General features: G+C 30.5%; 2 protein-coding genes across 3 annotated transcripts; one reads left to right on the forward strand and one right to left on the reverse strand.

Annotated features, from left to right (window-relative positions):
* Nucleotides 1–343: 343 nt before the first annotated feature.
* On the forward strand, nt 344–3353 carry LOC148299750 (uncharacterized). The gene has a single exon (XM_088275740.1). The coding sequence runs from the start codon at nt 427–429 to the stop codon at nt 2308–2310; it is 1884 nt and encodes a 627-aa protein (XP_088131866.1). The 5' UTR covers nt 344–426; the 3' UTR covers nt 2311–3353.
* Nucleotides 3354–4256: 903 nt separating this feature from the next.
* On the reverse strand, nt 4257–7236 carry Idh (isocitrate dehydrogenase [NADP] cytoplasmic). Of its 2 annotated transcripts, XM_088275738.1 has the most exons (3): nt 6744–6822; nt 6403–6624; nt 4257–5625 (listed from the first exon to the last, which is right to left on the reverse strand). In XM_088275738.1, exon 3 carries the CDS (start codon nt 5614–5616, stop codon nt 4381–4383), a length of 1236 nt encoding a protein of 411 aa, XP_088131864.1. In that variant the 5' UTR covers nt 5617–5625; nt 6403–6624; nt 6744–6822; the 3' UTR covers nt 4257–4380. The 2 variants fall into 2 exon arrangements, with proteins under 2 accessions (XP_088131864.1, XP_088131863.1); XM_088275737.1 differs by lacking the exons at nt 6403–6624; nt 6744–6822 and adding an exon at nt 7146–7236.
* Between the last annotated feature and the right edge of the window lie 6778 nt (nt 7237–14014).

The following is a 14014-nucleotide window of genomic DNA, read 5'->3' on the forward strand; positions in this document are numbered from 1 at the left end:
ATTGGCAAATGCATTGTTTTACATGTGCAACGCCATTCCATATTAAAAAAAAATAAAAATAAAAATAAAGAGTAAACGTATTTTCTTGAAACCCAATCCAAAAAAGCTAGAGGTTCCCAAAATTAATTCGCAAAATTATTTGTTTTTCGTTTTTTCAGAATATTTCAGGGTTATTTCACCCAAAAATTTTAAACCAACATTCACGCTCCATAGTTCCATCCATAGTTTCGCCACAGTACCTGCCTATTCATACCTATTTTCTTTGTTTGCCGCAGTAGGCGCTTTACATAGTCTATGATTATTTTTAATCTATTTTTAGGTTATGTCTATGATAAATATAAAACTGACATTTGATAAGAGAAGTTTGTATTATTTTCAAACGCATTCGGCCTGTGGTTAGTCTGTTTAGATTCAGACTTTGAAGAAATGTTACACAAAGGAAGGGTGTGTAACTCTCCCATCGATGATATCAATACTACCGCGGGAAACAGCACGATGACTACCCTCACCTGTCACAATGTTAAGAGGAGTAGAGAGGTCGGAGATATTTTGAATGAATTGTCACCTATGAAAAGATTAAAGATTTCATCCAAAGAAGAAAGACTTCAGAAAAACACAGTCAAACCTCAAGTTAAAGAAACTAGGTCAAAGAGAGGCTTTAATTTTCTCGTAGCTTGTAAGCAAGTGTCCACTGAAGAATATTACAATGTTAAAGAAAGAATGGAAGTTGACAACGTACCTGAATGTTGTAATTATATCCTATGTACTAAACATAGTGGATCACATGCTCCCTTTCAAGTTCTTCCATATGAAAGGGAAGCTTTCAGAATCGATATTAAGTCTGGGATGTGGTGTGAAGCCTTGGACATATTTAGAGCTATAATCAAATATAATAAGTTCCCGAGTGTAGACATTGTATTAGATATTCTTCAAATGATGATTAACGCCGAATTAAAAATAACAGAATTCTCACCAGAGTTCATTATAAAAAGGTGCCAAAATGTGATTAAACTGTTATTTTCTGTTCACCCGCCGTGTTCAGAAACGGTAAGAAGTTTTTATAGGGATCTCTTGAATAGCTCAATCGATATTATGGAAAATTCTTCATCATATCAAGAACTGTACGACCCTAAAGCTGGAATTTTCAAGTACATTGTTAACATTTTAGAAGATGAATTAAAATCAAATAGCAATGATATTAACAGTGTAAATAATAAGTGTACGTTTGAAAATTTAAATAAATCTGAACGGATACAGCGTTTGATACTCATCCTTCAACTAATGACCGACCTATTAGAGGAAGATCTAGCAATTTGGATGTCAAAACACTTTCACAATACTCGTCAACACATGATGAGAAAACAAAAACCATTGATGGCCTGGATTCTGTGGCAAAACAGTGTTATACATATCGGACTTGTGAACAATAACTGTCGTCAAATCTTCCAAATATTAGTTCTTCTCATACAATATCAGTATCCTGTTAATCATGTTCAAGTATTTAAGAGATTACTAAACCTGATTTACCAAACTTTCTATGTATGTGGAGATGCATCCAAAGACTTTTATCCAGAAATTCGCAAACATTGCAGCATGTTATCCGATGAACTTTTTAAAGTTGTAAATGATAAAAATATTGATTTCATTTTAGCAATCATAAACAATATTAAACCTATCCAATTACAATATCTTTTATCGAGACGTCTAATTCTCACATTATTGAAATCAAAGGAGCCAAATTTTACTATTTTGTTACAAAATATTTTTAAATATCGTTGGTGGACCAATTTCGAAGACGACTTAAACATAACCAAACCTTTAGGTTCTCCCGGTGATTTGCAAATTTTTCAGAAAAAAATACACAAACTCGGTCTGAAATTTTTCTACACTCAATTACTGGATGGACTTAGTTTAGAACCAAAAATACTTGCCATAAACACTGGACCCAAAATGAAACCAAAACAATCTGGATTTTTAGAAACTCTTTATTTTTCTTTTATGTATTTTCTTCAAACATTTAATGTTGTAAAGATTCAGGATTATTATGACCAGTTATGTAACAATGAAAATGATGTAAACCCGGTTGAATCAGTGACTACTCTTTCTCAAAATGAAAACCATAGTGCTAGTTCCAAGAGTGATGATATAAAATTGCAATCAGCACAGAAATCTTTTTCTTTGAGTGATGAGTGTTATAAAGAGTATAGATTAATTTTTACAACATTAAAACATATAACGATACATTATGCCGAACTCAAAGAAGAATTTCCTCGAGTTCATAAGATATTCCAAAATATAGAAGTGTTATAAAAAATGTAAACTTTTTTAACAATTTGAACATTGTTTACAAGTTTCATTGACCATCTTTAAGGGTGGTGACTGACTGGAGAATTTCGTCGTAACGTAACATCGTTCGCGGCGAGCATCCAAAACTATGGATGGAGCGCTCGGCTCGCTGTACCGACTGCCTGAATGCTCGCATTGTAACGTGTTACGTTACGACGAAATGGCTCCGGTCAGTCACCCCCTTAATACCATTTTGTGGCTGCATGACATAAAAAAAATGAGTATAGTATATTGAGAATGCGACCTTAAAATATCTCATTCAATATTGTGTAATTTATGCTTGAAATTTTTATATACTGGCCTGTTTATTTGTGTCAGATTTTTACAAATATGAAAACCAAACAGATTAATAAATATACTTAACTTTTTGAGAGAGTGTTCTGTTATACGCCGTGTCTTTTTCTATTGCACTTTTTATGTTATTTTATATACACGCTCTCTATTGGAATCACATTCTTCAGGATGGTTAAATTTCCTATCATGCAAAAAGTCTTCATTCATATTCATTGTTTTTAAATTCTTAGCAATGACTCGTACTGTTTTTGGGATTATGAAAAGTCAAGGAGCTTCCACACAATATTGTGTATTAACGATACTTTAAATTTGTGGAAGCAAAGAAGGTATAGGAAGTAAAATCAGGTAAGGGGTCGAGGTCGATTATATAATGGACAGTTAGGGTTTTAAGGATAAATGGTATTGTTTCAGATGTTGGAACACATCCAAAAAATCCCTCTGCCCTAAATGAGTCCCGGTCTCTGGGCTTTTCTACAATATGTTCTATAGTATTCCAAATCGAATAAATCTAATCTTTATTGGAAGTTTTCAAACACGTTGAGAAGTAAATTATTTTCCATACTATCTATTTTAAAATACTCTACACACATTTTTTTTTATTCTGAAATTATAATGTAATTACTCTTTAGTCAATGTACAGATATTTGTAAAATTGTTTTTGAATTTATTGTACTTTTCTAATTTTGTAACATGAATAAACTGCTGAAGCATGATATTGATACTTTAATATTAATTGAAACCTTTATTGTAGACCTCTTGAACTTCTATATTTACTCATTTTAATACGCAATTGATTGTTTGCCAACCTCTGGTATATACTAATACATTCCAGGTATAATGGAATGGATCATATGGAATAAAACGATAATGGATTTTTATAAAGACTTCACTATATGAAGCTACTTATAAACTAAGGAGCTGGCAGCCGACAGAAAAGCTTGGAGATAGTTTGTGGACTCCATATGCTCCACTTAAGGAGCGGATATGGTTTTAAATTTTTAATTAGATGATAGTCGATTTATAAGTATTTCAAGCTTAAAAAAGTAAAAACACCTTGGCAAAAACCTTTGAATTCTAAATGGTCTATTGAAAAATCAAGCACTGGGGTGATTTATGTTAAAACGTCAATACACAACTTTAAAAAAAATTATGTCAATGATACCACCGCGTGCAGAAAGATGTTCTCTTGATCATACAGTAAAGTGAATTCAGCATATCTGTAAAATGTTCCTCTACCTCCGAAAGTCAGTTTTTTTTTGCAATAGATTGTGAATGTTGGAAAATTTCCCAAACAACAGACTGCGATAGATCAGGTAATCCAACTTCTAATCTAAATCCAGGACCACTAACTTGGATTTACAACTGAACTTCAATTATACATATATATACATATATATATACATATATATATATATATATACATATACATATATATATATACATATACATATATATATATATATATATATATATATATATATATATATTATTTATTTAATGATATATATATATATCATTAAATAAATAATAAATTGAGTTTGCTTACCGAACTTCAAAAAACCAAACCAAATTAATCCAATTCTATACTATTCATATTCAAAATAAAAATTCATTCATAAATATGTTATATATGTATTAAAAAATGTAGGTGTACATAACTAAACCAATAAAAAATATATTAAATGTATGCTTGTATAAAATGATTTGTGACAGTTATAGTTTGCTTTTGCATTCATCTAGTCAACCCGACAATTTCTTGCGGAGATTCTCAGCCAACTTGTCCATGAACGCAAAGGTTTCCAAGTAATCGGATGGTTTCACATTATTCATTCCTTTGATGCAGATAGCTAAATCCTTAGTCATGAAACCGGATTCGATTGTTTCGATGCAAACGGCTTCTAATGCCTCTGCAAAGTCATTCAGTTGCTTATTCCCGTCTAGCTTAGCACGGTGAAGGAGGCCACGCGTCCACGCAAAGATAGAGGCAATCGGGTTAGTAGATGTTTCCTTTCCTTGTTGATAGAATCTGTAGTGGCGAGTGACAGTGCCATGAGCAGCTTCAGCTTCAACGGTCTTTCCATCCGGACAGATTAAAACCGATGTCATCATACCCAAGGATCCATACCCTTGAGCGACCGAGTCCGACTGGACATCTCCGTCATAGTTCTTACATGCCCACACAAAACCGCCTTCTGATTTCATAGCGTAAGCTACCATATCGTCAATCAAACGATGTTCGTACCATATTCCTGCTGCTTCATACTGCGCTTTATATTGACTATCGTATATCTCCTGGAAAATATCCTTGAAGCGTCCATCGTACTTCTTTAGAATAGTATTCTTAGTACTTAAATACAGTGGGTATTTTCTGTCCAAAGCGAACTTAAATGATGAATGAGCAAAGTCGGTAATGGACTCGTCGGTGTTATACATAGCTAAAGCCACCCCGGGACCAGAGAATTCATGGACCAAAACCTTGATAGGCTTGTTCGCACTTCCTGCTGCTGGAGTCCATGTCAACTCCAACTGTCCAGCTCCAGGGACGACGTAATCCGTCGCTTTGTATTGATCTGCGTGAGCATGGCGACCAATAATGATCGGCTTCTCCCAACCAGTCACAAGACGAGGAATATTTTTGCAAATAATGGCTTCCCTAAACACAGTACCACCGAGAATATTACGAATCGTTCCGTTCGGAGACTTCCACATCTTCTTCAATTTGAATTCCTCCACCCGTTTTTCATCGGGAGTAATGGTAGCGCATTTGATTCCGACATTGTATTTTTTAATTGCATTCGCGCAATCGATCGTAACCTGGTCATCAGTTTTATCCCGATACTCCATTCCCAAATCATAGGTATGCAATTCAATGTCCAAGAAAGGAAGGATCAGTTTATCTTTAATCAGATCCCAAATAATTCTTGTCATCTCATCGCCCAAAATATCAACGACCGGTCCAGCCTTTATTTTACCCATTTTGAAGTGCTGAAACAAAAGTACAGAAACTATTACTTACTCATTCTTTGAATTCAAGAATAAATAAAAATAAAGGAGATTTATCAGAACTTTTAGTAAAGTAAGAAAAACAACTATTAAAATAAATAAATGAAACCAAAAAAACATTGTGCTAATGAAGTAATCGCAGAAATGCAAATTACTGTATTTTAATGGCACACAGTTACCCATAAGTGTCAAAATAAAACAATGATTATGCATTTTTTCTATAAAATAGGTACCTTTTACTCTGTTTTCAAATTGGACAGTGATAGGAATGCAATACGAATTTAAATTTTAATGAAATTTAATTTGATCTACGGCTTTGGTAATAACAGAACATAATCTGCTTATAAATAAATCAAGTTAAAATAAATAATTAACTATTGACAAACTTAATTTTTAAAGGCTAATATGGCCAAACTGCCGAATACATCTTGGGTGTTCTTTTTTTTTAAATAATTTAGTTTTAATCTTTCCTACATATACATACTATTGTAAGCCATGAAACGAAATTTTACAAGAGAAAGATAGAAACATTTTTGTCCATTACAATTGAACTGAATTAGCAGAGTTTTTCATCCAATATAAATGTGATTTTTTTTTTTTTGTTGGATATAAAATATAATGAAATACATTTTTTAAACTCAGTTGACCATTTGTGGGTTAGTTAATTGACATTTTCGCACAGAAGGGGTGGATATGTAGATTGAAAATTTTTGATTTTTCATTAAAGATTGAAATATTGATATTGAGGCTTTAATCTACCGCTTTGTTCGCCTATGTAGTGTAATGGTCAGCACGCTCGGCCACCGTACTGGAGGTTCCGAGTTCGATTCCCGGTGGGGGGTCAAATAAATGTAAGTGATTTTTTTCACTCTCATATTTATTCAATATTACCCTGGACTGGTACCTGACGAAGAGGGCTGATCACCTTTCCTTCATGTGTTAACGATCAAGATGTGAGCTTCTAGTGTAGAAAAACATGTTCTAAAAAATAAAACTTACTTTTACAATGATTAAAGAAAACACTTCGTTTTTTACCACTTGAGTTCAACTCAAGTGGTAAAAAACGAAATGTTTTCTTTAATCATTGTAACATGTCTTACCACAGAGTTAATGCCGAAACAATAAATAAAATACTTTTACAATAACTAGAATAGCATATAAAATACAATGCCAACTCGGCAATTGTTTCTTATAGGTAAGTATTAATTTAAGCTCCTGAGACAAAGGTCACTAACTTATTGAAAATGCAAATTCTTGAAAGGTGTAGCGATATGCGAATGTATAATTAGGCACGGTACTATTTTGTAAATGAAAATAAAAGAAAATCCAATATTATATTATGCGATTACAAATATGTGTAAAATTATTACAGTAATGGTTTCTTTTGTGGATCGGTGACATGGCAAAGTAAAACGGGTATTTTAACTGTTTATATTACAAATATGTGCATGAATACTAAATGGTAGAACACGTGTACAATGAATAAAATAAAAATGTCTTACTTGATTCAATATTCGTAATACAAAATTATCACAAAGATTAATTCCCGAGGAACAAAACCGTCCACAAGCCGGCGAAGAGCAAACTGGAAAGAAATTAATTTACTAAATGACAGCGGACAGAGCCGCCCAAGCCATAGAATACTAAGTATATACAGAATGCTGGCTCCTCCTCTTTCTCACCGGCCCAATGCTGGCCCGTTTGTTTTAATTTATTTATTTGCAATAATCAAGTACTTAAATCATAAAGTTTATTATAATTTGACACTATATTTATTTATTTAACAAGTTCTTACGAATTCTTCTTAAATTTATTTATTTTATCCACTAGCAATTTGAAAATGACATTTCTAACGGTTTAAAGGCAACCTACACCCCTCCACTGCCCCTCTTCAACCTAGCAAAGCAAGTATGTACTAGGACTGCGCTCAATTATCTAGCTAGACCCAGAGCGATAATTCGGTGATCGTACTAAGCGGTGTGCAGTCAGCAAATCAAAATTTTATTACCAAGAGCTTAACACAATATATAATATACATATGCCGTAAGCCTATGAAATTAATAAATAAAATGTGTCGGGCTATGGTCCCGTGGTTAGTGTCGCGGACTCTTAAGTCAGAGTTGCTAAGTCCGAATCCACTCTGCCACAATTTGATACCTATTTCTTATAATAAGCCGCTTAGGCTCACAGAAATAATATGAAATTGAAATATTTGTGTAAATAATAAAAACACAAATATGTTTCTTAACAATTTAAAAAAAGATATACTACGTTATGGAAACCTGTCAATGTATAAAATACATTGACAGGTTTCCATAACGTAGTATACAAAAATAAATAAATAAAAAATTTCCATACTTCATTTCCATAACACAAAACAAATCAAGACATTGTTTCAGTTCATGGATAATGTGCTAGTAAAATTAATGCTTTTATAGCTTTAATATTTTTTTTTATAAAACTTTGGCCTTAGGTACGTAAGAAATTATGCAAAAAATATTGCTTTCGGTATAGTGTTATTTCTAAACATACTTACCATCAGAAATAGGTACACATATTAATAATTATATTCATTAAATGTACATATATATATATATATATATATATATATATATATATATATATATATATATATATATATATATATATATATATATATATATATATATATATATATATATATATGTATATATATCTGCATTTAATGAATATAATTATGTTATTTGTGCATTTATTCACCCAGAAAGATTATGGTTAAATAACATTGCCTACGTCAATGCATTTATTATTGTTTTATTTTGAGAAATTCTAAGTAGGTTTTACAAGTATTACCGTTCATTGAATGTGATAAGCTTGATTAAGTTCAAAAACCTTAAAGTGATGCAATAACACTATGCAAATTTTCAATAGTAAGTTTAATAGTTCACCCAAGTACGTAAATAATTTTTCTATTATTATTTTTTAAATTAACAAAACAAACAGGAAATCATCTTATTTTTGATAATTCGGTAAAGCACCTGACGATATGACATTCCTGAAACAATTTTTAGATGAACACTTTTAACTCATTAGGATGCTTTTGCAAGGGGTCGAACCTTGGTAGGTGAATATCAACCCTAAAAATATATATTATGTGCATTTTATTTCATTGTACGGATTCGAAATAACCGTTCTTTAAATTAAAACTAGGTTTGAAAGCAGATTTAAAAGTGTGTAGAAAATAAATAATTTCATATTAAAACTGAAAAAAATCTCTTTGAAAGTTGAAAATGTTTTTGTTTTCTTATCGTCTCGTGACCAATTACGAGTATAGAAAATAGGCCACTAATAAATATAAGTTAAACAGATAAAATATATATTATTGTGATTGTTATTGCTATGAGGTCGAAATTTAATATGACGTTTTAGTGTATAAATGTGTAGAAACTTTATTTGCATTTTGAAATGTTTAAACAGAAATTTAAACTTTTTATAAATCATATAAATTTTAAACTTTTATGGATCCGTATTATCAGGAAGTTAAATAACCCATTTTTTTTAAAAATACGCATATAATTAAAGTTAAAATTATCTACACTATGAAATTTTTAAATATCAATACCTTGAACATGATCAATAATATTGTTTTTTTTATTTTATTTTAAAGTTAGAGAATGATATCGGATATCGTGTAACATAAAAATAAACTTTAATGAAGTTGTTTTATAAACTAAAAACATGTATTTATTCTTAGGTAGAGAGATTTTGTTTATATTGAAAATAAAGTGAATGCAGTAATGGAAGTCATCGAATACGCATTTCTAAATTTTAACTTTCACTGCGTACTTCAGCGTGTGTTTTGAACTTTCTTATTTGTATTTACCTCGTATTCTGTAGAGATATGGTAGATATCTACATACTTAAAAAATTATTTCAATAGAAAAACTAGTTCAAGTTTAAAGATGAACAAACACATCTACGAGTGGTCAGCCTTGAAGCGTTAACTAATACAGTGTTATGCATTTTTTACTTACTCGTAATATAACCATATCGAAGAATACATAAATACTGCTAACATTGGAATATGTCTTGAACCTAGCGATATTTGAATGAGCCGAAGTCCATGATAAATTTATTCGAATTAATTATTCTTTCATCATAATTATTCGCCGTCAGGGAATTCTTCAAAAGTGAAATATTATTCTTGTACACAGAACTTTTCCCTGAGTAAATGATTTTGAATATAAATGACCTATTGTTTATTTTGCCCGGGTGATGCATAGAAAACCGTATCAGAATGATGCGATGTTGATTCTATTGCCAATTACATGAAAGCGAGATTTTTTCATTGATTAAATATCCATTAAAAAAGTTATACTCAAACGAACAGTTCAATCATTTGGTTCAAGTTGGGTCATTTAATGTTACTTTAATACTTATCTTATCTTATCAGAAAATAAGTCATAATAATATCCACTTTGATCAAACCATACATTTTCATATGAAGTCACGAGTCACGACTAAAGTCGCCATTTTAAAAACAGGAGAATTTTATTATAATCTTTTATCTTGCAGACGATTTATGGTATCAGTAGGAATGCCTAAATATATCGTCTGTCTAGTCGCTTGAAAATCATATACCGTCGATAACAATTTTTATGAATATTTAATAACGCATAATGTGTTGATATTTCTAATAACATCAATATAAATTGATGGGTTGGAACGGAGTCACTAAGTAGTAACACGTCCGTGTATTTTTTTATTCACTTAAATATAAATAAAAACGAGTTTGTGATTATGTATCAGGCGAGATTTGGTTACTTCGTGTCGATAAAAAGATAGTACTGAATTGTTCATCTATTCATTTGAGTATTACTCATGTATTGATATGATTTGTTTTATAGAATCGCCAGTTTCCGATAGGATTTATATTACATATGCCATACGTAAAACTCAATTTTAATAACGTTATTTTTCATCAGCAGAATTTGCTGTGAACGTTGATAAAATGAAATTGAATATTTTGAAGCAGTGCGGTACTTGGGTAGACACAAGTGAGGTATTTCCAATCGGCCTCAAAGTACAAAGTACAAGGTACAAGTATCCCATCTCGTTTAACGTCGTTTCTTGATCACCTTGGCCCCAACATTTTTTTGTGGATTCAAGAGTTAAGACCAAAGATGCTCAACCTTTTTTTTATCTGAGGGTTAATCATTTTTCAATCGTCTCTTTCTCTTTTTAAGTTTTCTCACGATCACTCAACATTTTAAGAAAAAATATTTAGTTTTTTTTTTATTCTCCTAATTTGAAAAGCTTTATTTTGAATATCAAATATCATCAGATATATGCTTCAAAAATATTATTTCCGTATTTTTATAAGAAGTCATATATCATACTTGGGAGACCAAAAAATATTTTTCCATTGATTTCATAAATTCTATTAAATACATTTCATAAACAAAAATACATTTTTTGTGTTGCAATACCAGAAAACTAGAAAATCGGTGAAACAAATGCCAGGTAAACGGTGCTCCAAATTTACATGATTTTCTTTAAAAATTCTCAGTGGTTTTTGTGATCGATAGACAGGCTGATTGAGATAGACCGGTTGGGCATCCATGGTTAAGAGATTATTGTTGAGTATACAGAAAATCCAATACCACAACCTAAAGTTCCTTCATTGACGCGGTTCGATTCTCCACTGGAAAATTTTCAAGGTCTTTATAATTATAACTGGTTTATATTATTTTGATACAGATGTCGCTTGAACTAAGTTTTAATTGAATTTTTTATATAATTTATATTTGAAGCACCAACTTTGTGATTTTCCATTTTATAATTAAAATGTAACTTTGTTTTAAAATCATTATAAATATTTTATTGTAACTTAATTATAATATCTACCCGTTTCAAAGCTAACCGCTTTTTATCAAGACTGATAAATAACATAAAAGTATTAATCAGTCTTGATAAAGAAGCGGTTAACTTCGAAACCGGTAGACATTATGATTTAAACAAAAGTTACAAAAAATATTTACATTGATTTCAAAAGAAAGTTGCATTTTAATTTATGTATATGTTCGCATTTTCAATTAGGTACCTTTAGGTACACGAACTTATTATTTTGAACTTAACAAATGAAATGATGATTGAAAAGGACAGTTTGGTTTAGAAATCTAGCGTACATAATTTAAGTGAAATACACAAGTGTGTCTTAATTAAATTTTTGAAATGTTGTTAATTCGACTTGATTAATAAAAGGTATCCATTTAGTAAATACTTCAGTTTTTTAAACCATGCATACTGAATATATTTTTATAATTTAAAGAAAACATTATATGTCTTTGGATATAATTTACAATATTACAAAAATATTAGTTACAATAATAATCTGGTGCGAATCCAATGACTTTCCCCAGGTCCTTAGTATGACTCCTGTCGTTAGGTATCAGGCAATCAGCATAGCTCGTCGTTTACCATTAGATTTCCTAGGAGATTTTTTCCTGAAAATATTTTGAAACTACCTATCTAATATTTAAATATTTAATAATAATAATTCATTTAAAATATAAACAAAATAATTGGAACTACTCTGGTTTAAAATCTGTAAAGAAATATGGATTTTGATTTCTAAATTTCAAATGTCGGAATACAGATAAATTGTGATATCAATGCGTGTACCCATTCATCTTAGTGAACCTATCAGCGAAGGATATAATCGGCTCACGTTAAATGAGAAGAAAAAAGAGAATTTTTAATTTTTTTCTGATTATTTTAAACAAAATGATAATCCAATACTTTTACATGTACGTAGAATATGTTACAATCGATATTTGTATCAAAATATCACGTTTTTGCCAGTCTTAAAAATCGAATTATAGAATATCAGAGCTAATCTATAGAAAAACAAATTTTGTTTTCGATGATTTTTTCTGATATATATTTTGAAGAAATTACCCGAGTCTTTTTTTCTTATTTAGATTAACTCAATCATTTCTGCAATTCCTGTATACTTTCGTCCAATCAATAAATATTACTTTGACAGTTGATTTTTGTTATTAGTATTTTTGTCCGCCTCTATAGAGTAGGTACCTAGTGGTTATTGCGGTTGGCACCATACTGGAGATCCCGGGTCCAAATTTCAAAATAAATCTCGTGTATAAAGTGTTTTGAGCCATAAGGGTGGGAGCACGTACATACCACATATGTATCATATTGCTATCTTTTGATTCTTATAATAACAGATTTTTTTAACACATCTGTTTTTCTTTGTTAAAACGTCAAGTATTTAGTCATATTCTAAATCAATCCAATAACTTGTTTTGTTTGGTGCAAAACGGACAATCGAAAAACGTACCAATACATCTGATAACACAACTCGACCATGATATCGTCCTATCATTCAGGTGGCGTAGTGCGTAGTTCGTTCTTCTAATAATCATGGGATAGATTTCTGGTAGGGTCTACAAAAATAAAAAAAAGAATCATGTATAATACTCAATAATACCAACGACGAAAAAAATATCCAATGTGGAACCCACCAGGAAGAGATCAATGTCAAATGAGTTTCGACATGGGTTCGATAAGGGTTAAACCCATTTATTAACTTAGACATCATTTAATTTAAGGTTATATTGAAACTAGGTCAATCTAACTTACCCTATGCAAATTTGCAAATTACGATTAAAAATTTTTTTTTTTAACGAAATCAATATTATTTTTTAAATACATTTTTTTTTCAATATAAATAGTAAATTTAATTTACGATAAAAGAATTTATTTATTAAATTCATCGCCTACTTATTTTTATTTATTTATTTATTTTATTCAATCAATTATTAATAAATTACTGTTTTCAGTTGAGTAGTTACGGTGTGTAAAAATATCAAGGTGAAAAATCCATTGATCGAAAAAAACCTTCAATACATAAGATCTTGTTTTTTCGCTTATTTCTATACGATCTTCTTACGAATATTGTTTGATTTTAATCAGTATATATAAAACATTTTTTAATGTGAAACAGTAATAAAGTATGTAGATATGTAACATACCTTTATAATGCTGTAGGTATAACGGACGCTGAATTGGAAAAGACTACGTGATTTGTAAGTAAATTAAATATGACACTTATGGTATTTAGCTCATTATTCATATCACGTTGGATACGTAGTCCATAATTTTACTATAACAAAGATAGCAGCATCGAATAATCTTAGAACGTCTCTTCCTATTTCTACTCCAAATTAATAATTACATGTAAATTAAAATAATAAAAAAACAAGCTTACTTTTTACAGTAAGTACTATTTCCGTAAGTACCTAGTTATATTTTTCTTTGTAAAGTGTGTCGCCTTGAATTGTTAAAACAATAGTTTTCATATGTTACCTAA

The sequence above is a fragment of the Brachycentrus maculatus genome, unplaced genomic scaffold, assembly GCF_059751285.1.
Source record: "Brachycentrus maculatus isolate JH-2025_06_01 unplaced genomic scaffold, ASM5975128v1 h1tg000968l, whole genome shotgun sequence".
NCBI lineage: Eukaryota > Metazoa > Arthropoda > Insecta > Trichoptera > Brachycentridae > Brachycentrus > Brachycentrus maculatus.